Genomic DNA, 22,354 nt, shown 5'->3' with positions numbered 1-22,354 from the left:
ACCAATAGATTTATTAAAAAAAATGGAGATATAAGGTTTCGGCCCGACAGAGACAATATGCTTGTTAGGAGTTTAGTGTTTAAAACTAAAGATGGGATGAAATGTTCAAATAAAGATAAGAGAATGCTAGAAAAATAAAACACATGCTTCACAGTTCAGATGCTGCTCTTTAGTCTTTGAGAAAGGCATGCTGAAAGCCATCTGTGTCATGGGCAGGCTGTGTCTGCGTTTAACCAGTTGCTCCATGAGACAGGTGCCACAGTCTCCCGGGAAGCTTCAGAGGCGCAGGGAGCAGAGGCAGAGTAAACTGACTTCAGTAGTGGACAAACCCCCCTGCATTCCACACCACCTTACAGATTAACTGTGGCCTCCGGCATGTGAATCACTGCCCTCGTAAGGTTCAGAGGAACCATGGTAAGAGCCATGAGGTGGACGGTGTAAAATGTGTTTAGATCCTCGCTCATGTGATGTGCATGCTGTCTTCAGCCTATAAGAAACCACTCAGCAAGACATGCCAATTAGCAAGGTCTCCATATTAGCAATGATCATCACCACATCAGTATGAAGTCTGGGGACGCTTGATGCATTACTGAAAACAGGCAGGGATTTTCTGCGATATCCCAAAGTGCGACCGCTTGTCTGCATTGGTTTAGATAAAGCCACGTGGCGGCGAGATAGCCGAATAAAGGCATGTCATGACAGGGCATAAATAGAAAAACCAAAGGCCATGAGACTATTGTCTAAAGCCACAGTGGTAGGAGGAAAGTCTCTTTATCCAGCACTTGCTTAAAGAATACTTGACTCATTTCCTAGCTTATTTGTGTGTTTGTGTTAGGCTCTGCTCACGGTATTGGATGAGATTACTAAAGAGCTGAGGTATTAACTCATGTCTCCTCAATATGCTTTTCCGTCCCCCCTCATATGGATTGACGACTTGCAACAGAGACAGCACAGTTGCCGAAAGCTTTTGTGGACAATCACAGCGATTAGCCGACGTCCAAACTGAACGGAGGGGCTACCGCTACTGGCACCAGTGCATTCACTATTTTATTTGAAACACTGACATGCGTTACTATTTTTCCTATTACCACTTGCTGGGCTGGGCGTTTATTTGAATTATCAGGTCTTACATGACAAATTAGGTATGTTATGTATGGTGGTCTACCCCCTTAAAAGTGTGTGTGTGCCTGTAAATCTCAGCCTCCCTCCACTTCAGTGTCTAAGCCTGCTGGCATTTGGTGCACGATGATCTAAAACAACTGTGACCCAACTGCAATTGCAACTTTGATTCCAGGAATCCCTGTTTCAATGGGGATGATGTGACTTAACTCCACTGTTTCGCAACAACCGATAAATACATGCGTGCACAAAAGTCTGGCTCATTTAAAATGTTTCTGAGCTTGTGTAATTGAATTACTGTGGCAATTTAACAGGTATTTTAATCTCCCTAAATGTTGCGTGTATACATGGAAGGATCTGAAAAGTTACAGGCACCCTCTGATTTCATTATCTCTCACGTTTTATCTGTCTGTCAACGTTTTTACGCACAGACAAGTGAGCAAGTGAGGCTGAACATAACGCAGCTGCCACACTTATGAAGAGTCCCAGAATAGCCCTCAACTGGCCTGCTGTATCTAAATGAACCGTAAGAAAGTTTCAGTCATCAATGTAACACTCCTTACTTAGCCAAAAAAGATATGCAGTCCCAACAACAACAATCATTTGTAGTTATTCCACTAAATTGCCATCAAATTGAGAACAATATAGCAATAAAAGGTTTCAACATTACATTACATAGATCCTGATGCTACTCATGTTAATAATGCTGTCTGCGTCCTGTAAATTTGTAATTTTGTTGAGTGATTTCTTTCTTAAACAATAAGCAGTCTTTAACAATAGCGCTTGTCTATTGCTCTTTGTCAGGAAAGTCGGCCTTTGGCATGAGGCAGGGATGGAGTATTCTTGTCTATATCGGGACACTATGAGCCCCCTCCCCTTTCGTTCCACACTCTTTACCCCTTTTCCACATACAAGGACACTGATCTCAAGGTCAGATCCATAGGGGCCGGTGTGTAAAAAGAGGCGCTCCTCTCCAGCACGCTCAATTACTGCACTTACACCATAGTGGAAAAGTAGCACTGGCTGCCCGCATTATAAGCTGAATTTAGGCCTGTTATTTTAGCATTTTGTCTGGGAAGTTCTGCGCCACACCTGCCGTTTCGTATATCAAAAATGTGAGTCGGCAGTGAAGCCTGCATGTGTATTATTGAGAAGCCACATGTAAATGTTATCCTTAACTGTCACTTGCCCGTATACGGGCAACCTACATTTACTTCACTATATTACTATTAAATCCTAATGTATTCATGACAAACTATATATCGTTGGAAAGGTCTAAGACCCCTAGATAGATATTTTAGCGTTGAATTTTTCTAACAAATTATGAATGAACAGTAATATATGAATTTATGATAAGAGCGCGCCTCAAAAAAAAAAAAAAAATCGACGTCATTACAGGAGTTTCTGACCTTTGTCACAAAAAGTCGACGCACACACTTTTAATAATTGAAACTTTGGGTTTTTAGTGCTAAAATAACATAATAAAATATAATTAGTATTTGCCATTTTAAAAAGATAAAATTATATTTTAAAAAGTAAGGTAAGAAGTCCTCTCAAAAGTATAATATTATATATATACTGTATATATATAGTTTTTTTATTATTATTATATCACATATTTTAGTAGTTATCACAAATTATCATTTGAAACCTTACGAACTCAGAATTCATCCTGTGAAAACCCGTTTTGAAAATTGGACGTTGCGTTACCATAGAAACGGTATTTTTTATTAGGCCCCTTCCCTTTTGGGCATCATCTATCATCAAAACCTTTTCCAATCTTGACAAAACACATATTGTCAGAAAGGTCTGAGTCTCAAGGTTCCATATTTAGTGACAGAAGTGATATTTGGATAAAAAATTATTAATTTGTTATGGCAGAATACATCCAATTAAATTCAACGGAATTCAATGGCACCCGGTGGCTATTTTTGGTATAACGCCTAAACAAAATCTCATAGGAACTTCAATTTTTGTGATATCAACTTTAAATATGGAACACAACTTGGTTAGATATATAGCTTTCATGTTATAGTGATTTTATAGTAAAAAATATTTTGTAAAGTTTATTTTATATTCAAAAAAATTAATAAAGTATATTTGATTTACTGTAAAGTATATCTTCCATAACTTTTTCCATATAAAAGAAGATATTATAGAAAAATGTTGGGTTATCAAACAGTTGACAGTAGGAACTTTCATAGCATTTGTTTTTCTACTATGGAAGTCAATGGATGAAGTCAAATGAAACTCATACAGGTTTGGAGCAACTCAAGGGTGAGTAAATGACAGAATTTTGATTTTTGGGTGAACTATCCCTTTAAGAAAATATATATTTTTAAAATTAGCCTGGTGTTTTTTTCCCCAAGTCTTCATGCTACAGTTACTGTACTGATTTTCCTTCACTTCAATCAGAAAATTGCGCTCATTTCCATCGTGGAAAGAAAATCCATCTCAATTATGTTGCTATTATCATTAAGAGCAGTGCATCTTGGCTTATATTGGCACGTATTTTTAGCATCCCATATCATGTCAACCACAAGGGACCCTTTAGCAATTTCGTCTAGGATTGCATTTACTGTGGCCACACACACACAATGCCTCTCTCTGCTGGCGTTTACAACAAAGGATTCCACAAACAAGCAATTAGAGTAAGGGAGAAGACCGAACACATGGCCATTATGTTCACCTAATACTTGTCCTGTATGTTGAGGAGAGAATTGTTAACGAGTCATTGAAGAGATGTTAAAGAGCCATTGGTAAGGGTGTTGCTTGTTGCCGCTGAGTGGATCCCTGTAACCTTTATCCAAGCAGGGGCCGGGGGAATTTTGGAGTGACCACAGCCGCTCAGATGATTGTCGGTGTTGAAAACAAAATATAACTCAGAGAAAAATTATTAACTGTGAAAACTATAAATTATCAACTGTGAAATATGTTAATTATTATTGCATTTATTAAAAACACAAGTGTTAAGTTGATGCATATTTGAGCACATTTGTTATGGTGATAGTAGTCACAAAGCTGATACTGTCTCAATTACTATTCTCAATTGATATTGATATTTTTGTTGATAGAAATGATGGTGTTCGCAGGAAAAGAAACTTTCTAGTTGCTTATGAAATTAGTTAACATTTTACATAACAGGTAATCATTTTGAAGTTAGAAACATGAAACACATAACAGCTAAAACATGAAATTAAAAACAGCATATCTCAAAAAAACTAATATAATTTTGAATGTCGTTAAATATGAGATTGCTTTTATTGCTGTTGTCTGATTGCTCATTTTATTGTCAAAAAGCTGGAAAAAATATAATTTAAATGTCACTTCTGTAAGCTACATAATTATCCAAAAAGAAAATGTAAATAAAAAAAAAAAAATGGATTATTGATTAGTGTCTAATTAGCTCTCCACTCATTTAGTCTGCCTTATAATGGTGCCATAGAAATAACTAAGCTTGGGTTTGGGTAAAGATAAAAATGCTGCTTGCCCTTTTGTGTCAGTTTGGGCACACAGTAAGCACCAATAGGCGGTGGAGGAGGTGACACATGATAATTTCTGTGACCATGACCTTGGCGGAGATGATAAAAAGAGTTTGGCCACTCCACCCGTTCAGTCCGTGTTAAGGTCAGTTAGCAAATTATGACTGGACACTTTGAATCATTTCATTTATTTGATCATTTATTTATATAGGAATCAAAAAATGCTATCAAACCAGACCCTAAAGCTTAAACTTTTATTTTGTGTGAGTAATGCAATGCTTAGTTTTATTACATAATAGGCTACACCTCCTGGAACATAATTAAATTGTAATTGTTTGTGATTATTATAAAGTTTGTAGGCTGCTATTTGACTTTTTGTTAACATAATAGCCTATATTTTTCTTTTTACTTTTTTCATTATTAAATTTTGAGTGTAACCAAAAATATTTGTCTTTTAAGGTATCTGGAAAGTTTTGTCTTCAGCGAGTAAAGGAGCGGTGGATTTATCATCATGTCGAGACTGTTGGATATGAAGGAGTTTGGAGAAGCTGCACCGTTTCTGCGCAAATCCAACCTGGAGCTGCTGGCAGCGCAAACTGTGGCGTTTGATGGTACTTGAAATACATTTTCAAGTGACTTCAACAATTGTTTTACAGCGGATTCAAACACTTCAATTCTCTTTGAAATACTTGGCATCTTTACGCGGTTGCTTTTAGGTGTTCGTAATTGCATTGTTCTTAAACTGCTAATGTTGAAAAGGGCATATTGAAATAAAATTGGCATTGAATACTGGATTCATAGCAAACAAACCAACGATAAACTTTCTCGACGCATTGGATATTGACAGACTTCCTTGTGCGCAGGAAAGAAACGCGCTTGGATACCAGATGAAAAGGACGCGTACACTGAGGTGGAAATCAGGGACATTGATGGTGACAAAGTCATCGTTGAGACAAAGGATGGAAAGGTAAGACTCTTTAATGGAATTCGATTAATCATGTAAAAACGATCAAATGAGGACATCTGAAATTAATGATTTGCGGATATGCCAAAACAAATTAACTTTAGCCGCATTAGGCTTTGACTTAAGTGGTGTAGAATCAATGCAACTAATGAAATTAAATTGCAGGCTAATAATTAGCTATGTTTTATTGTGCAATAATGACTTGCTACACTATTCCACCAGTTACCTATATAAATAGCCTACATAGACGTGAAATGTTGCTTTGAGTTTAAATTATTTTACAATAAAGGTAAATACCCGCCCTTTACAATAGCTATAAAAAGCCAAACGTAAAAGGTAGGCTAAGATGTTTAATTAGGGCCATATTATCATTTTTACTATTCGCTTAACCTGCAATTTAAGTTTGCATTTTTAAAACAATGAATCAATGTAACTTATCATCTTTCTACTAGTACTAGGATAATCATCCAGCACTTCCTGTTCGACGGTCTTCCGATCAATGTTTTTGTATTCGAAAAAGGGCTATCAAATTTAGGCTATCAAATGTTCCTTATTTAGCATAATATACTAACAATGATATTGTTAAGAGTATTTTCTGAGGATACTTGTATAAGCTGAAGTAGGCAAGTAAGCAGTTTTGAGACGCCAGATGGCGACATTAACTAGGCTATTTTAAAGTGCGCTAAAGTCAGCGGAGGATACGAGAGACATGAAAGTAGCACCGGTAACTTATGTTGAGACGAGGAACAAACTTAGATCTAGTTTAGCGGTCATTTAAAATATAAAAATATTTGACAGCTTAATGTGTGATTGGGCAATCACAATTTAATTTTTCAGAGAGACGTAATAATGAATAACAAATAAGTTGGTTTTCCTGCCCCTTGTTAGATCTACAACCATGTTCTGACCCTTTACTTCACTGTTCTGACCCTTCACACTGTATTTTTTCCCTCTGAATCCTGTAGTGCTTAACTGTCAAGGCCGATGACATTCAACAGATGAACCCACCAAAGTTTGACATGATAGAGGACATGGCCATGCTCACACACCTGAATGAAGCTTCGGTGCTCTGTAATCTGCGGAGGCGCTACAGCAGTTGGATGATCTATGTTGGTACCATCACAGCTCAAAGCAAAGAAAAGATCTGCCCTTTCTCACTAATCTTTGATGCCACAAATAACCTGACCGGGGCATTAAACATAGAGGGGTGGCACTATTCATAGAACTTTACAGTCACAGTAATGAATTTAACACTTGCCTTTGCCAAGGGACAAATACAAGTGAATTCCCTAGAGGCATGTCCTTTATAACTGCCATATTCAAAGTATCTCATAAAGTCATCTCAGAGAGTTTACGGTTTCCTAAAGTGCATTTAATCAGATTGTGTACATGGGAAAACTAAATATGGTATTTTGTATAAAAGTCTGTACTATTGCCATTTTTACATAAAAAATGTGTTAAATAAAATTAAAATGTAAAAGTATATTTTTCTTTATATATAATCATTATTTTTTGGCTTTGCAAATGTAAGTATCATAAAAAAAATGATGGTCCAGGATTTATAATTCAACCCTCTGCTCCATCTCTCTATCCACCTTGGTTTAAAAAAAAAATACAAATAAAACCCTGGCCAAAATAATTGGTTGTTTATCGTGACTAAATTCCATACCTGAAATTAATCTTGTCTAATCCTCTCATGGCAGACGTATTCTGGACTGTTCTGTGTGACCGTGAACCCATATAAATGGCTTCCCGTCTACACGTCCCCTGTAGTGGCTGCTTACAAAGGCAAACGTCGCTCCGAGGCTCCACCTCACATCTATTCCATCGCTGACAATGCCTACAATGACATGTTGCGCAGTAAGTATTAAATGAAATGATTGCTTGTTTCTTCCCTGCCCTCTACCATAACTTACAGTAGGGATCATTTTCTCCTAACACACTTTAGCCAATGAAGAAAAGCCCTTTATGACCTAAAATTGTGTTATTGTTTCCCTACACAGATAGAGATAATCAGTCCATGCTAATCACGTAAGTTTGGACATATTTGTACACATTCTGTATTGTTGCATTAACACACACATTTTCAGTCTGGTAAAAACATTTTCTTTTTAATTCAGCAAATTATCCTTAGAACAATTTTTCAGATTACTTTTTCTTTCTTTTTTTTAAAAGAACATTTTGTTGCACTGTTTTTTCTAATGTTCTTTGCTATGGTATTTTTCTTTCTTTTTTTCTTTTTCAATGTCTTATCACTCAATCATTTCTTGAAACTCATAGCGGAGAATCTGGTGCTGGCAAAACGGTAAACACGAAACGTGTAATTCAGTATTTTGCCATAGTAGCGGCCCTGGGTGAGGCGGCAACTAAAAAAGGAGTAAGACAATGCTCTCTCGGTTTCCCTCACATCATGTCCCTCTTCTTTTTCAATCAGCTTTTTTTTTCTTTTCTTTTTTTTTTTTTACCTCTCATGCTGGCAAGTGTTTGTCATTATCATTTTGAAGTCATTCCTCATCTAGGTGTCTGGCAAAATTTTACGGTGACTTTACTATTGTAACTTGTTTTTCTATAAATGTAAATGGACATCTAGACTGAGGTTGGACTCTCCATTTCATTTGCATATGTTTTGCCAGTTTCCCCAAATGTTTTTGTGGGGTTAACCTGACTCTGTGTTCTCAATAGCTTATCCTCAGCACATCATCTCCTGCATTTTTCCTCCTTGTTCTTGAAGTTTTTCTGTGAAACTCCATTTTAAAATCCATTATTCACGAAATATTATTCTTTTGATTATAATAGTTAAATACTTTGTTGTATTTGATGTGAGCTAACAAGATTTTTTCATTCTTAACCCATAAATTAGCAATTTAAGTCAAACTTTAAAAATGTTACATGCACTTTACCACATTCATATTAAACAATCAGTCTATTTAATATAGAATAGAATAATATAATAAAATAGAAGCTGAGAAATACAGTATGTAATGTTTAACAAAACAACAATCTTTTTTTTTCTGTTTTTGTTTTAAGGCCCCTGCAACTAAAACAGGGGTGAGTATATCTACATCCGTGGAGAAATACTGCACAAACTGAACAAATTAAGCTTAAAAACTCATCAATTATAAAACTACTTCTCCCAGGGTACTTTAGAGGACCAGATCATTGAAGCTAATCCTGCAATGGAGGCTTTTGGAAATGCCAAGACACTGAGGAATGACAACTCGTCCCGTTTTGTGAGTATCTGACACTAAATAGACCAATGTTGTAGTTCTTAAGTTTGCTCCTCTACATAGACAAAAATACTGATTTTACCATACTGTAAAATTAAAAGGACTGCATATCATCAAGGTGTTCAACCATATGCATCATATACATAATGTGAAAATGAATTTACATTCTTGGTCTGACTTAGGGCAAGTTCATCAGGATCCATTTCGGACCAACGGGGAAACTGGCTTCCGCTGACATTGACTTGTGTAAGTAAATTGTTCAAAGAATGATGATGCCCTTCTAGTTCATGTCATTCTAAAAAGTAAAACCTGACAGTGCAGTGATTCTTTCCAAATAATTTGTATAGATCTACTGGAAAAATCCAGAGTTATATTTCAGCAGCCTGGAGAGAGAAGTTACCACATCTTCTACCAGATCATGTCACAAAAGAAGCCTGAACTTCTTGGTATGATAAATGCTAAAATTGTGTGTTTTATTGACCTATTATTCAAGAAAATCCTTCATTTGTTCTTTCCTTGTGGATTTCAGACATGCTTCTGGTCTCTTCAAATCCCTATGACTACCATTTTTGCTCCCAAGGGGTAACAACAGTGGAGAACATGGATGATGGGCAGGAACTTATGGCTACTGATGTAAGCAGCCAAAAATATATTTTATCACCTACAAAGACCAAATTAAAAATAAAACAGCCTGCAAAATCATTCTCTTTTTCATCCAGCATGCCATGGACATCCTTGGCTTTACTCCAGAAGAAAAGTACGGCTGCTATAAAATAGTAGGTGCCATCATGCACTTCGGGAACATGAAATTCAAACAGAAGCAGCGGGAGGAGCAAGCAGAGGCTGATGGCAATGAAAGTGAGTGTAAATCCATAACCTGACTTGTCTATTACAAATATCCCTTAGAAATGGTTCAAAACTTAAATAAAAAGATTTTTCCAGGTGCTGATAAGGCCTCCTACCTGATGGGTGTTAGCTCAGCAGACCTCATGAAGGGTCTTCTGCACCCTAGAGTGAAGGTGGGCAACGAGTACGTGGTTAAAGGACAGAACGTCGAACAGGTGAGAAGCGTTCCCAAAATCCGGTCTATGGATGCGTGTCTATAGTTACAGAAAGAAAGAAAAAATACCAATTTGGGTGGAATAATAATGATTAATTGCTGTCATTATTAATGCATGTGGAAACCACTGACATTTACTGCTGATCTATTAAGATACAAGGACTAAATAAGCCTGAGAAATCAGCCTGGTATCCAGGCAACTGTTGCAATCCATGTAAGTGACAGCTGTGGTCTTAATGTGCTCCACGCACATTGTGTGGCTCCACCAGGTTAACTATGCCTTAGGAGCTCTGGCCAAAGCCACTTATGATCGCATGTTCAAGTGGTTGGTGGGACGTATAAATAGGACGCTCTACACCGCTCTGCCACGGCAGTTCTTTATCGGAGTGCTGGACATCGCCGGCTTTGAGATCTTTGAGGTGAGTGACTCTCGAAATTCCACACTGCACTTATCTAGATTTCCGCCGGCATTCACACTTGTGCATCTGTCATGTGGATTCTCTCAACAGCTCAACAGCTTCGAGCAGCTCTGCATCAACTTCACCAATGAGAAACTGCAACAGTTTTTCAACCACCACATGTTCATTCTGGAACAAGAGGAGTACAAAAGGGAGGGCATTGAGTGGACCTTTATCGACTTTGGGCTTGACCTCCAAGCCTGCATTGACCTCATTGAAAAGGTTTGTTTTTTTGTTTTTTTTACAGTTGAAACATGATAGGAATATTATAGCAAATCATTTATATTACAGAATGTACCAAGAATATTATTATTACACCCTTCTGAGCTTTTTTTCTCTTTGTTAGCCCTTAGGAATTATGTCCATCCTTGAAGAGGAGTGCATGTTCCCTAAAGCTTCTGACAACAGCTTCAAGGCTAAGCTGTTTGACAATCACCTTGGCAAATCTGCCAATTTCCAAAAGCCAAGGCCTGACAAGAAGAGAAAGTATGAGGCTCATTTTGAGCTGGGTCACTACGCAGGAGTGGTGAGTTTGTACCAATAATAGAGCTTGAACAAGACTGAATTTTGGTAGAACCTGGTATTATGTATTTTAGATTATTTTTGGTACTTTCTCTGCTGAAAAACAACTTGGCTTTAGCAGGTTTAAGCTGCCAGCCTGGAAAACTGAAAAGTGCTCTCTAAAAATGCAAATCAGCAAGGCTAGGATGCGGAACCAGTTTAGGCTTGTTTAAGCAGTTTTTAAGTAACCCTGCTGAAAAAAGATATTGAATATTACTTAAAAAGAGTTATCTGAATTTCAGGTGCCATACAACCTCATTGGCTGGTTAGACAAAAACAAAGACCCCCTGAATGAAACTGTGGTAGTCTGTTTCCAGAAATCAGCAAACAAGCTTCTGGCTTGTCTCTATGAGAATTATGTCAGCTCTGACTCAGGTAAATAAACCACACATTCTGTCTGAAATATAACACAATTCTTTTCTAAACCATAGAATACTTATTCTAAATTAAACTTTTTTTCCTTTCAGCCTCTGACATAAAAACAGGGGGCAAAGAAAAGAGGAAAAAGGCTGCTTCCTTCCAGACAGTGTCACAGCTACACAAGGTGGGAATATAACAAGACCTTTCTGCTATTTGCGCTACGTAGGAACTGATATTAAACAGAAATAATTATTCATGGTCATTAAAATAAAAAAATCAAAACTCGTCAGTACTAAGAGGGAGGCAGTTAAGACTTGCAGTGATGTTTAGAGAAATGACACATGAACATCACTTTAAGTCTGTGCTGGCTCCTGTTCTGTCTCTTTCCACAAAGAACATCAACAACTCAAGGTAAGTCTAGAAACACACTTGATAATGTTGTTTTGAGGAGAACGACACCTTTGTATTTGTTGAATGCATGTGCTTTTAGCAGTGTAAAATGTGGAAACACTGCTGTACAACATGACTTACAGGAGTGTGTCCCTTGATTGCTTCTCACCTTCAGGAGAATCTCAACAAGTTGATGACAAACTTGCGGAGCACTCAGCCCCATTTTGTGCGCTGCATCATCCCCAATGAGACTAAAACACCAGGTGCTGCACTTCAACACATCCAAAACCAACTGGATTTTCATGAAAATCACTATTTCTGAGCATCAATCAAAATCACAGCTTTGTTAGACTAAAAGAATGGTCTGAAAAAGTATCCAAGCTGCAAAACCTCGGCGCAAACATCTAAAACTAAACTTTTTGCAGGAATTATGGACGCTTTCCTGGTGCTGCACCAGTTGCGCTGTAACGGAGTACTGGAGGGCATTCGTATTTGCAGGAAGGGATTTCCTAACAGAATTATTTATGCCGAATTCAAACAACGGTAAGAAGAGCTATTGTTTACACATTTGTGTTCATAAAAACATATAAAGGCACTATAAATAACCCATATGGCATAAATAAAATTCCTCTATTTCAAAGATATCGCATTCTGAATCCTCAATCTATCCCTGATGACAAGTTTGTGGACAGCAGGAAGGCTGCAGAGAAACTGCTGGCTTCACTGGAAATCGACCATAATCAATATAGATTTGGGCATACTAAGGCAAGTCAGACTTCAGATAGTAAGAGTGTTTGTTGCTTTGAGCCTCAAGCAATGGGACACCAATCAGAGGCGCTACTCTGAACAGAAGACAAAATTGTCTAAATCAGCAGTCTGTGTCTCTGCATTTCAGGTGTTCTTTAAGGCTGGTCTGCTGGGACACCTAGAGGAGATGAGGGATGAGCGTCTGGCTAAAGTTCTCACTCTGCTGCAGGCCGCCAGCCGTGGCAAGATCATGAGGATGGAGCTGAAGAAGATGATGGAGAGGAAGTAATACGCGATTCATTGTATTAGATAGTATTTACAATCAGGTTTTGCTCATTTAAAGAAAGATATCGCACCAGAAAAAAAGACAATTTTTATTTTCTGATTATCAAAAGTTAGTGGAACATCCATCACTTTGACCTCAGTAGGTCAAAAATAATTGCTAAAATTGCTCACAAAAGTAAAGAAAGAAGTATTAAGAAAATCTTAAGTGCGGTTTATGTGGCAAAATACATTTTGGGGCCATTGTAAATAGATTACTTTGTAAAAGGTTACATATTCAGCTTTAAAGTGCGGTCACATTAGCAAAATTTCACAGGCAAATATGTCTATTGTTCTTTTTTTAAGAGTGTAGTGATTTTTGCCTAGATTTTTGCCAAGGAAATCACAATCCTATGAATTCGGGTGACCACTATGAACCTGATGCAGCATCTGCAAGGCAAAATCTTTCGCCCTCATGCAAAATTCTTGATCGTGCAGAATAATACAGATGATTGTGACCTCGGAAAATGGGCAGAACTACAGTAAATGTGGCCGCAGCTTTACCCTGCTAACAGCTCTTACCTACTCAATCCACTAGTATAGAGAAAATGGCTTCCATGCTCTTACATTCTCCATCTAACTCTGAAATTAAGCCGCCCTACACAAATATTCACAAAACTATACTGATATCCATCAGATTCCCTCCTAATAAAGATAGCAACAAGCTGTTGTCACATGATACCTCTCAACCCTTAACATATGAGAGGTATTTTGAGGCCATGTGGATGGAGTGTGTGAGGCGTGCGTCTTCAGATATGCATTCCATGTGCATGTGTGGCCGAGACCCTTCATACGCTCCGACACTCTCTGTGAAACATGTAAGGTTTTCCATGTCCATATCTATGACCTCCACCCTTTCCCTTTATTAGACAATGCAGACAGTGTCCTTAAAGCTTATAGGCTCTGTGGGTCACATGGCAGCTGCTCACCCCACTCCCCACTAAAAATACAGGCCAGCTCCCTTCTCAAAGATCTGTTTTGCCAAGGCGCCTGTGCCTCTAAAGGACCACATTGAAAGCATATCTGCAGACTGGCAAAGGATTAAAGTCGCTGGTCCAACAGAAGGCCTCGGTTTCTAAATAAATATTAGGCACTTCACCTTTTGGGTGGCCTGGGGCACAGATGCATGGCAGCCATTTGATCAGACCGAATTCTATGCCGTCATCCCCAAAGAAGTAACTGCAGAACTGTGACAGCAAGTGCATGACATCTGAAAGTCGCCCCAGTAATAGACGTACTAAAATGAGCCTCATTTCATGCATTCATGGACATAAGCCAGTGGGTCATATGGGGGTGACAGTCTTCTCATGGTCAGTGTTGATATTGTTAACTAAATCTATTAAAAAGTGTTTTCACCAACTGAAATAAAGCTCAAATAAAATGAAATTTAAATATTAAAATTAGAAATGTTGGCTTGGCAACTAACTGAAGTTAAAAAAACACATACTAAACTGTAATGACAATTAAATGAAGTGAAAATATATTCATAAATTCATTAAAAGTATATAAATAATACTAAAATAACACAGCCCATAATGTATCAATAGTTTATGTTCATAACACAGTGTTTTCATAGTTAAATAAATACAATAAATGAGACAAAAACTGCAACTGTAAAACAAAAACTAACTGTATTGTAAAAAAAGAAAAAAAAGAATTGGACCTAACATAGTCAAGTTCAAAATGGTGGCTGTAAGAGGGGAAGCCTGTCTTTTCAGGTTAAAGAGTCAATTACATGATGTAACTGGACCAGCTTGAAAAATAGAGTATTTTCGCATAATTTGATTTAAAGAAACAAAATTGTAAAACTTAATACCAAAAGTTTTTAATCGCCCCCAATTTAACTAGAAAGGAGCTGTACTTATATCACCAAGATGGCCACCAAGTACATAGTATACAGCGCTTTCACAGACCCAATGGCCACCAAAGCGCAAAGTAGACTGACGTCCCTTGAAGAGAATGATTATACCTGCCTTTTGTCATTAGGGAGGCTCTGATGATCATCCAATGGAATATTCGGGCCTTCAACACTGTGAAGAACTGGCCGTGGATGAAACTTTTTTTCAAAATCAAGCCCCTGTTGAGGAGCGCAGCCACAGAGAAAGAGCTGGCCGCTCTAAAAGAGGAGTTCCTGAAGCTGAAGGAGGCACTGGAGAAATCAGAGTCCAAACGCAAAGAGCTGGAGGAGAAACAAGTCAGCCTGATCCAAGAGAAGAATGACCTTTCCCTGCAACTTCAGGCAGTAAGTATCATACAATATCAGTTTGCTTTGCAGTTCGAGTGGCAAACACAAACAAAAAATGAGCTACAGTGGCCATAGAAGTACAAATTACCTTTCTTCTCCAAGTCACTAATTTTAACATGATCTATTTAGGTTTTAGGGAAAGAAGATTTGAAGAATTGAGAATTGTGAAATAGTCCAAAAAGAATAAAAGTAATTGTACATATTCAGGTGTTAAAATGCTTGAATTAACTTTTGTAAATCACTCTACAGGAGCAGGATAACCTGGCAGATGCTGAGGACCGCTGTGACCTGCTCATCAAAACCAAGATTCATCTTGAATCCAGAGTGAAGGAGATGGCTGAACGCCTGGACGACGAAGAGGAGATGAACGCTACCGTTCTTGCAAAAAAACGCAAGCTAGAGGATGAGTGTGCTGAGCTGAAAAAGGACATGGATGATCTGGAGATAACCTTGGCCAAGTTGGAGAAGGAGAAGCATGCCACTGAAAACAAGGTGAGGCCATTCTGAAGAAAAATGAACCTCAAGCTTTGTTGTCGAGCTACCATGAAGTCTGTTAAACTAATCAAAATACCACTTCATAGGTGAAGAATCTGATAGAAGAGATGGCAGCTTTGGATGAAACCATTCTGAAGCTCACCAAAGAGAAGAAGGCCTTACAGGAGAGTCACCAGCAGACGTTGGATGACTTGCAGATGGAGGAAGACAAAGTCAACACTCTGACTAAGGCCAAAGCCAAGTTGGAGCAGCAAGTAGATGATGTATGTTGGATAAATGTTAGAAGGACCTTTAACAGATCTAGAATGAGTCAGGAATCAGTAATACAATATAATCCCTTGTTTTAGTTGGAGGGTTCCTTGGAACAGGAGAAGAAATTGCGAATGGACCTGGAACGGGTCAAACGCAAGCTGGAGGGTGATCTGAAGCTGTCAATGGAGTCTGTCATGGACCTCGAAAATGACAAGCAGCAATTAGAGGAAAAGCTAAAGAAGTAAGATTATCATATGGCAAGATAATGTCAAATAAAACCGCTTCTGTTCTTAATTTGTCGGGATTTTTTGTAGGAAAGATTTCGAAATGAACCAGATCAGTTCGAAAATCGAAGATGAGCAAGCATTAATCGTCCAGCTTCAAAAAAAGATCAAGGAATTGCAGGTAAATCAAACTAGACCATTTAATCTTCAAATTTATGTCTCAGTCAGAACATATTTTCATTCGTTCTTTCATTGCGTTCAAGGCTCGTATTGAGGAGCTTGAAGAGGAACTGGAAGCAGAGCGTTCCACCCGAGCGAAGACGGAGAAACAGCGAGGCGATGCATCCAAAGAGCTTGAAGAGCTCAGCGAGCTTCTCGAGGAAGCCGGAGGTGCCACGTCTGCCCAAATTGAGATGAATAAAAAACGGGAGGCAGACTTTCTAAAGCTGCGTCGTGACCTTGAAGAGGCCACGTTGCACCACGAGGCTATGACTGCTGCACTGCGCAAAAAGCATGCAGACAACGTGGCTGAACTGAGTGAGCAAATTGACAGCCTTCAGCGAGTCAAACAGAAGTTGGAGAAGGAGAGGAGTGAGGCCAAGATGGAGGCGGATGACCTCACCTCAAATTTAGAGCAGCTGGCAAAGAGCAAGGTGGAAAATATGATGCATCACATTCTGATCTAATTTAACTAGCATTAATTTAGCTTTGACTTTAACACTAAAAAATCAAGGGCTGATTTCAGTTCGAGCTCAGGTTTAAATAGCCTTTTACATGCTCTGATTTTGTATATTCTCTTATTATTTTATTTATAAATTACATTTTTCAGTTTAAATGCATATTAGGTATCATTTATTTACAATGAACAATAATTTGCAGCATTTATTTACGTAGCTTAATGTTAATTTTTAAATATCAAATATTTTTATAATTCAAGCTCTAGGAATTAACATCAGTGAATCTATTATTTACAAACATGAATTAGCAAAAAATTTTATATCTATGAATTGACGTGAACCTAGATTAATAAATGCTGTGAAAATGGTTCTTCATTCTTAGTTCATGATACCTAATTTAACCTTATTGTAAAATTAAATAATATGCCAATATCTAACATTAAAGTCCCCGTGAACCGGAAGTCGCAAACGATTTTTCTCCAGTGCTGTGACGTATTTCCAAGTGAAACGGAATATTGAACAGAGGGCAGGGTTTTACTCTAGCGCTCCTCCTCTCCATCTCTCGCTCATTGTAAACTAACGGTTTGAGGGGAGTGGTTAAGCGTTTCCCCACCCAAACTGTGAAACCTACGTCATCAGAAAAAGAAACCGTTCCAGACCGGAAGTAACTTTTCAGATTTTGATTAAAGATTACCAAGGTAAAACATTTTTTTAATATATTTTTACTTGCACGGATTAATTGTTCACCACAAGACTAGTAATATGCGCTAACAAAGTAAATAGGTTCAATTTTGATTTCACAGGGACTTTAATAATGCAAAAGAAACAATAATTTAAAACAATTACAATTAAAATATTCAAATGCCTTATATTTAAGTCACTTTAATTGACTAAGAGTAATACAAAACTTTAAAGTAAATTGATTACTATTTTTTTCCCCAAAAAAATGGTGCAGAAAACTTTTGACCCATTTCAGACTTAACTTCAGCCAAAAGAGTCAAAAGAACAATATCCTGACCAGTCCATATACACGCAACATCTGTGCATCATAAAATAACTAAACAGCCTTAATAAAATTAACTGAACTGAGTACAAATTTGACTCATACTTAACAGCAAGTTATCATTATTTTCAATTTAAAAAATTCTGTTTTGTCAGTATCATTACTGAGTGATTTTCCATAAAACAAAATCTTGGTAAAGATACGCAAATAAAGCAATAAATAAAGGAATATGACAGGAAACACGTAATAAATAATATGTATGTGGCATGTGTGTGTATATTATATCATTCATATAGATATATGTAAGAGACAATTTATTGTAAACAATTTATTGTATTATTTCATTATAAAAAAATATTGCAGGCTACCAGTGAGAAAATGTGTCGCCTCTATGAGGACCAGATGAATGAGTCAAAAGCCAAAGTGGAGGAGCTCCAAAGACAGCTCAGTGACACCAACATGCAGCGAGCCCGCGCTCAGGCTGAAAGCGGTATACCAAAAAACGACCTACTCGACATCTATGCACCGATTTTGAGACATTTAATATCTCTACTAAATCCGAACCTACATTTTTTTACATAATACAGGCGAACAGGGCAGAAAGCTGGAGGAGCGTGACGCTCTGGTGTCTCAACTGCAGCGTACCAAGAATTCCCTTAGCCAAAACATAGAGGAGCTCAAGAAACAGCTAGATGAAGAGACCAAAGTAAGAGAAACCATTTTCCCCCTCACTGCTTAACATGTTTTGGCTTTAATGTGGAACAAATTTGTAATTTTACTTGTCTTTGGCATTCAGTCAAAGAATTCCTTGGCTCATGCCTTGCAATCATCCAGGCATGACTGTGATCTGCTGAGGGAGCAATATGATGAAGAGCAAGAGAGCAAATCTGAGCTGCAGCGCGCACTGTCCAAGGCTAACGCCGAGGTCGCCCAATGGAGGACCAAGTATGAGACAGACGCCATTCAGAAGACAGAGGAACTTGAGGAAGCAAAGTGAGTGTGTGGAGTAGAAGGACAATAATGAATGGCTTCATTCAATCTAAAACTAAATTATCATATTCCTAAACTTGACAGGAAGAAGTTGGCCACCCGCCTTCAAGAGGCTGAGGAACAAGTCGAGGCAACAAACGCCAAGTGCTCCTCTCTAGAAAAGACCAAACATCGGCTTCAGGCAGAGATTGAGGATCTTGTAGTAGATCTGGAGCGCTCTAATGCAGCCGCTGCTGCCCTGGACAAGAAGCAGAGGCAATTTGACAAGATTATGGCCGAATGGAGGCAGAAGTACGAGGAGTGCCAGTCTGAGCTGGAATCTTCACAGAAAGAGTCTCGTAATCTGAGCACTGAGCTGTTTAAACTCAAGAACTCTTATGAAGAGGCTCTGGACCATCTGGAGAGCATCAAACGGGAGAGTAAAAATCTACAGGGTATGTTTTGAACTTCAAGGATTATGAATGGAGAAAAAACTATGACGTCAAATTAACTTACATTGTCAGTCACAAAATGTGTTTTTATCAATACCACCATGTTTCTAACAGAAGAGATTTCTGACCTGAATGACCAAATAAGCCAGGGTGGCAAGACCATTCATGAGCTTGAGAAGATCAGAAAGGGCTTGGACATGGAGAAGACTGAAATTCAAGCAGCACTGGAGGAAGCTGAAGTACTGTTTTTTTGTGTCTGAAATTTTGAGTCAATATTTATGTTACGCCAAAATATATTTAAGTATTTGCTTAAAATTGTGAATAACACACACTAAGCCATCAATGTAAATATTTTGTCAATGATTCTTTTTGTGACATTTTAAAGCTACACTATGTGATTTTTACCCCCATCTAGCAGTGAAAAGGTATATGACCATCTAGTGAATATTAGTTTCTGTTCCTCTCAATTCCGATTTCGTTTTAACTCCTACGGTGGCCAATGTGGTCCAAGATTAACATGGCTTCCAGTTCGACCTCGTCCATGAGTGTTAACTCTAACGTAAATGCGAAAGGCGAAGCTTGAATTAAAGGGTATGTTCCTCTTTGGCTAATGTACTTTCAAGATGGAGGGGCAACATGGCGACCGACATTAGAACGCCTTACCCGTATGTATTTTCAATGTCATATTATACACTCACGAGAATACTTTATTATTTGAAAAAAAAAAAAATACATTAATGAGCACATATATTTTTGAAAGAACTAAGTGTTTTAGCTAAGAATAAACTAAAAGAGTTACACAGTGTAGCTTTAAACAAAGGTAGTGAGGTAATTTCCATTTTAAACAAAGGTAGAAAGGTGATTTCCAGTTTGCTAAGCATTTACAGAAAGAACGGACTTTTTTACTTGAGCATTTACTTGAACAGAATATTTCTTAAATTTCTCATTTTCTTAAATTCCCTTACCTTATTTTTGTATCAGGGCACTCTGGAGCATGAAGAGAGTAAGACTCTACGTATACAGCTGGAGTTCAGCCAGACCAAAGCAGGCATTGACAGGAAGCTAGCTGAGAAAGATGAGGAAATCGACAATCTTCGGTGAGAACTAGTGAGGAAGACAGATTATTTAAACTTTATTTTCCATTACTCCATTCTATTATACAACCATTATTGTAACCGTAAGGCTTCCTAACTTATTTACTTACCTTTACTAGGCGTAACCATCAGCGTGCCATGGAGTCCATGCAAGCCAACCTGGATTCAGAAGCAAGGTCCCGTAATGAAGCCATCAGGGTGAAGAAGAAGATGGAAGGTGACCTGAATGAAATGGAGGTTCAGGTTAACCATGCAAATCGCTTAGCCACTGAGTCCCAAAAAATGGTCCGTAACCTGCAGACACAGATTAAGGTAAATCCAAAAACAAAGATATTTAAACTATTGCATCATTAATGGGGGAAATAAAAACCGTATTGGATTATTTTAATATCATGATATCTAAACAAATAGTCACCTACTCAAGCCTAAAAAACATAAAATCCATTTTATAAATGAAAAGGACCTTCAGATTGAACTGGATGAGACTATTCACCAAAATGAAGAACTGAAGGAACAGGGTGCCATTACTGAACGCAGGAACAACCTGCTGACATCTGAGGTGGAAGAACTGAGAAGCCAGCTGGAGCAGAATGATCGTGCTCGCAAACTGGCAGAGTTTGAGCTCCTGGAAACCACAGAGAGAGTCAACCTATTGCATGCCCAGGTAATGACCAGATGGTCTATCAAGGTTTACAGAAGGCAACTCTTCCTAGCAGTCACAACAAATAATACCTAGGCATTTAATTCTTTCTGCCTCCCCAGAACACATCACTACTCAATCAAAAGAAAAAGTTGGAGAGTGATCTCTCTAAGTTGTCTAGCGAGATGGATGATGCTGTGCAGGAGGGCCGAAATGCAGAAGAGAAAGCCAAAAAAGCCATCACTGATGTGAGGAACTTGCATAGAGAGGGTTTTTTTGGTAAAAAAAAATAATGTGTTGGGTATTGAACAGCAAATTTAATATGAAGCTTCCAACGAGCAGGCTGCCATGATGGCGGAAGAGCTCAAGAAAGAGCAGGACACCAGCGCTCACCTGGAACGTATGAAGAAGAACATGGAGCAGACCATCAAAGATCTGCAGATGCGCCTGGATGAGGCTGAGCAGATCGCTCTAAAAGGAGGCAAGAAGCAAATTCAGAAACTGGAAAGCAAGGTATGCATGAATTAATCTTTAAAATAATTCAAACATCTATGATGTCCTGCACCTTATACAAATATAAAACAAACTTTCCTCAAGGCAAGAGATCTAGAAAATGAACTGGAATCTGAGCAGAAAAAAAGCAACGAATTCCAGAAGGGACTCCGCAAATATGAGCGAAGGATCAAGGAGCTCACCTATCAGGTACAAAGTCCATGAGACAGATTCACAAATTAAATTTAGTAGTACAATAGCTTGCATTGAGTCTGAAATAATAAAGCCTGTGGCACCATCTGCTGTTTCTACAGACTGAAGAGGACAGGAAGAACATGGCTCGCCTTCAGGAACTCATAGACAAGCTACAGGCCAAAGTTAAGACCTACAAAAGACAAGCAGAGGAGGCGGTGAGTCTACAAATAATTCTCAATCTCTTAAACGCTACATCTCATGCATACTTCAAACAACATCACTGATGGTACCTGCTGATTGTATTGTAGGAGGAGCAAGCTGATACCAACTTGACCAAGTACAAGAAGATCCAACATGAGCTGGATGATGCTGAGGAACGAGCCGAGATTGCAGAGTCTCAAGTGAATAAACTACGTACCCGCACCAGAGACTCGGGTAGCAAGGCTAGTCCTAAGGCATGTGGCTCAAGTCTTGAATATTGCATTTCAACATATTGGCTACTTTTTTCCCCATTAAGGCAGTACTAAATACATTTAGAATAATCATCTTTTTGTTTACCATTTCAGCTTGCAGAGTGAAGAGGAAGTCCCTCTCGAACAATGAACACCTGCAACAGTTTTGTGTGCCAGAAGCTATGAGCAAGATATGTGTATTTATTTAGACCATGTTGTACTCATTTATACTGCAATTTCATGACTTAACTAAGAAAAAAGATATAACAGCCAACTCTAAAACCCCCTTCAGGATGTTCAAGGTGAAAAAAAAGGTGTATGACTAGCCTGTACCACAATGTAAACAGACTTTCCTGTTGCTCTTATGCATGCATAAGTTCCGCATTTGACGCAAGGATGCTCGTCAGTTTCCGGTTGGGGAGATTTAAAGCGGAGGAAAACCGAGGAAAACAGGATTATGGCAGTCTGTCCTCCC

At 38.3% G+C, this 22,354-nt stretch overlaps 2 protein-coding genes across 3 annotated transcripts in view; one reads left to right on the top strand and one right to left on the bottom strand.

The window, feature by feature from the left end:
* Positions 1-20,323, bottom strand: part of tp53inp2a (tumor protein p53 inducible nuclear protein 2a) — a 42,518-nt gene extending 22,195 nt beyond the window's left edge. Inside the window, exons 1-2 of one of the 2 annotated variants that reach the window (XM_089125300.1) lie at positions 20,211-20,323; positions 19,972-20,072 (exon numbers count right to left, since the gene is read on the bottom strand). The gene's annotated coding sequence lies outside the window, so the exon portion shown is untranslated. Of the gene's footprint in view, positions 1-7,234; positions 7,371-19,971; positions 20,073-20,210 lie in introns of those variants that run through there. The other variant, XM_089125299.1, reaches the window with a different exon arrangement.
* Positions 5,073-22,005, top strand: myh7ba (myosin, heavy chain 7B, cardiac muscle, beta a). Its single transcript, XM_089125003.1, has 41 exons — positions 5,073-5,212; positions 5,465-5,568; positions 6,531-6,674; positions 7,269-7,425; positions 7,569-7,596; positions 7,846-7,942; positions 8,703-8,795; positions 8,975-9,038; positions 9,140-9,238; positions 9,322-9,425; positions 9,512-9,650; positions 9,735-9,853; positions 10,122-10,271; positions 10,362-10,532; positions 10,657-10,836; positions 11,114-11,246; positions 11,357-11,415; positions 11,797-11,884; positions 12,047-12,164; positions 12,263-12,386; positions 12,517-12,653; positions 14,676-14,931; positions 15,184-15,426; positions 15,516-15,692; positions 15,777-15,922; positions 15,996-16,086; positions 16,169-16,558; positions 17,949-18,075; positions 18,173-18,291; positions 18,382-18,578; positions 18,660-19,009; positions 19,121-19,245; positions 19,988-20,103; positions 20,220-20,412; positions 20,561-20,764; positions 20,863-20,988; positions 21,083-21,253; positions 21,338-21,442; positions 21,547-21,642; positions 21,736-21,882; positions 21,994-22,005. Exons 1-41 carry the CDS (start codon positions 5,113-5,115, stop codon positions 22,003-22,005), a joined length of 5,799 nt encoding a protein of 1,932 aa, XP_088981129.1. The 5' UTR covers positions 5,073-5,112.
* Positions 22,006-22,354: the final 349 nt, after the last annotated feature.

Source organism: Pimephales promelas, chromosome 21 (assembly GCF_988280905.1).
Source record: "Pimephales promelas chromosome 21, fPimPro1.hap1.1, whole genome shotgun sequence".
NCBI classification, from domain to species: Eukaryota; Metazoa; Chordata; class Actinopteri; order Cypriniformes; family Leuciscidae; genus Pimephales; species Pimephales promelas.
Note: the sequence above shows the minus strand (reverse complement) of the source record. Positions and strands in the feature narration are given on the sequence as shown.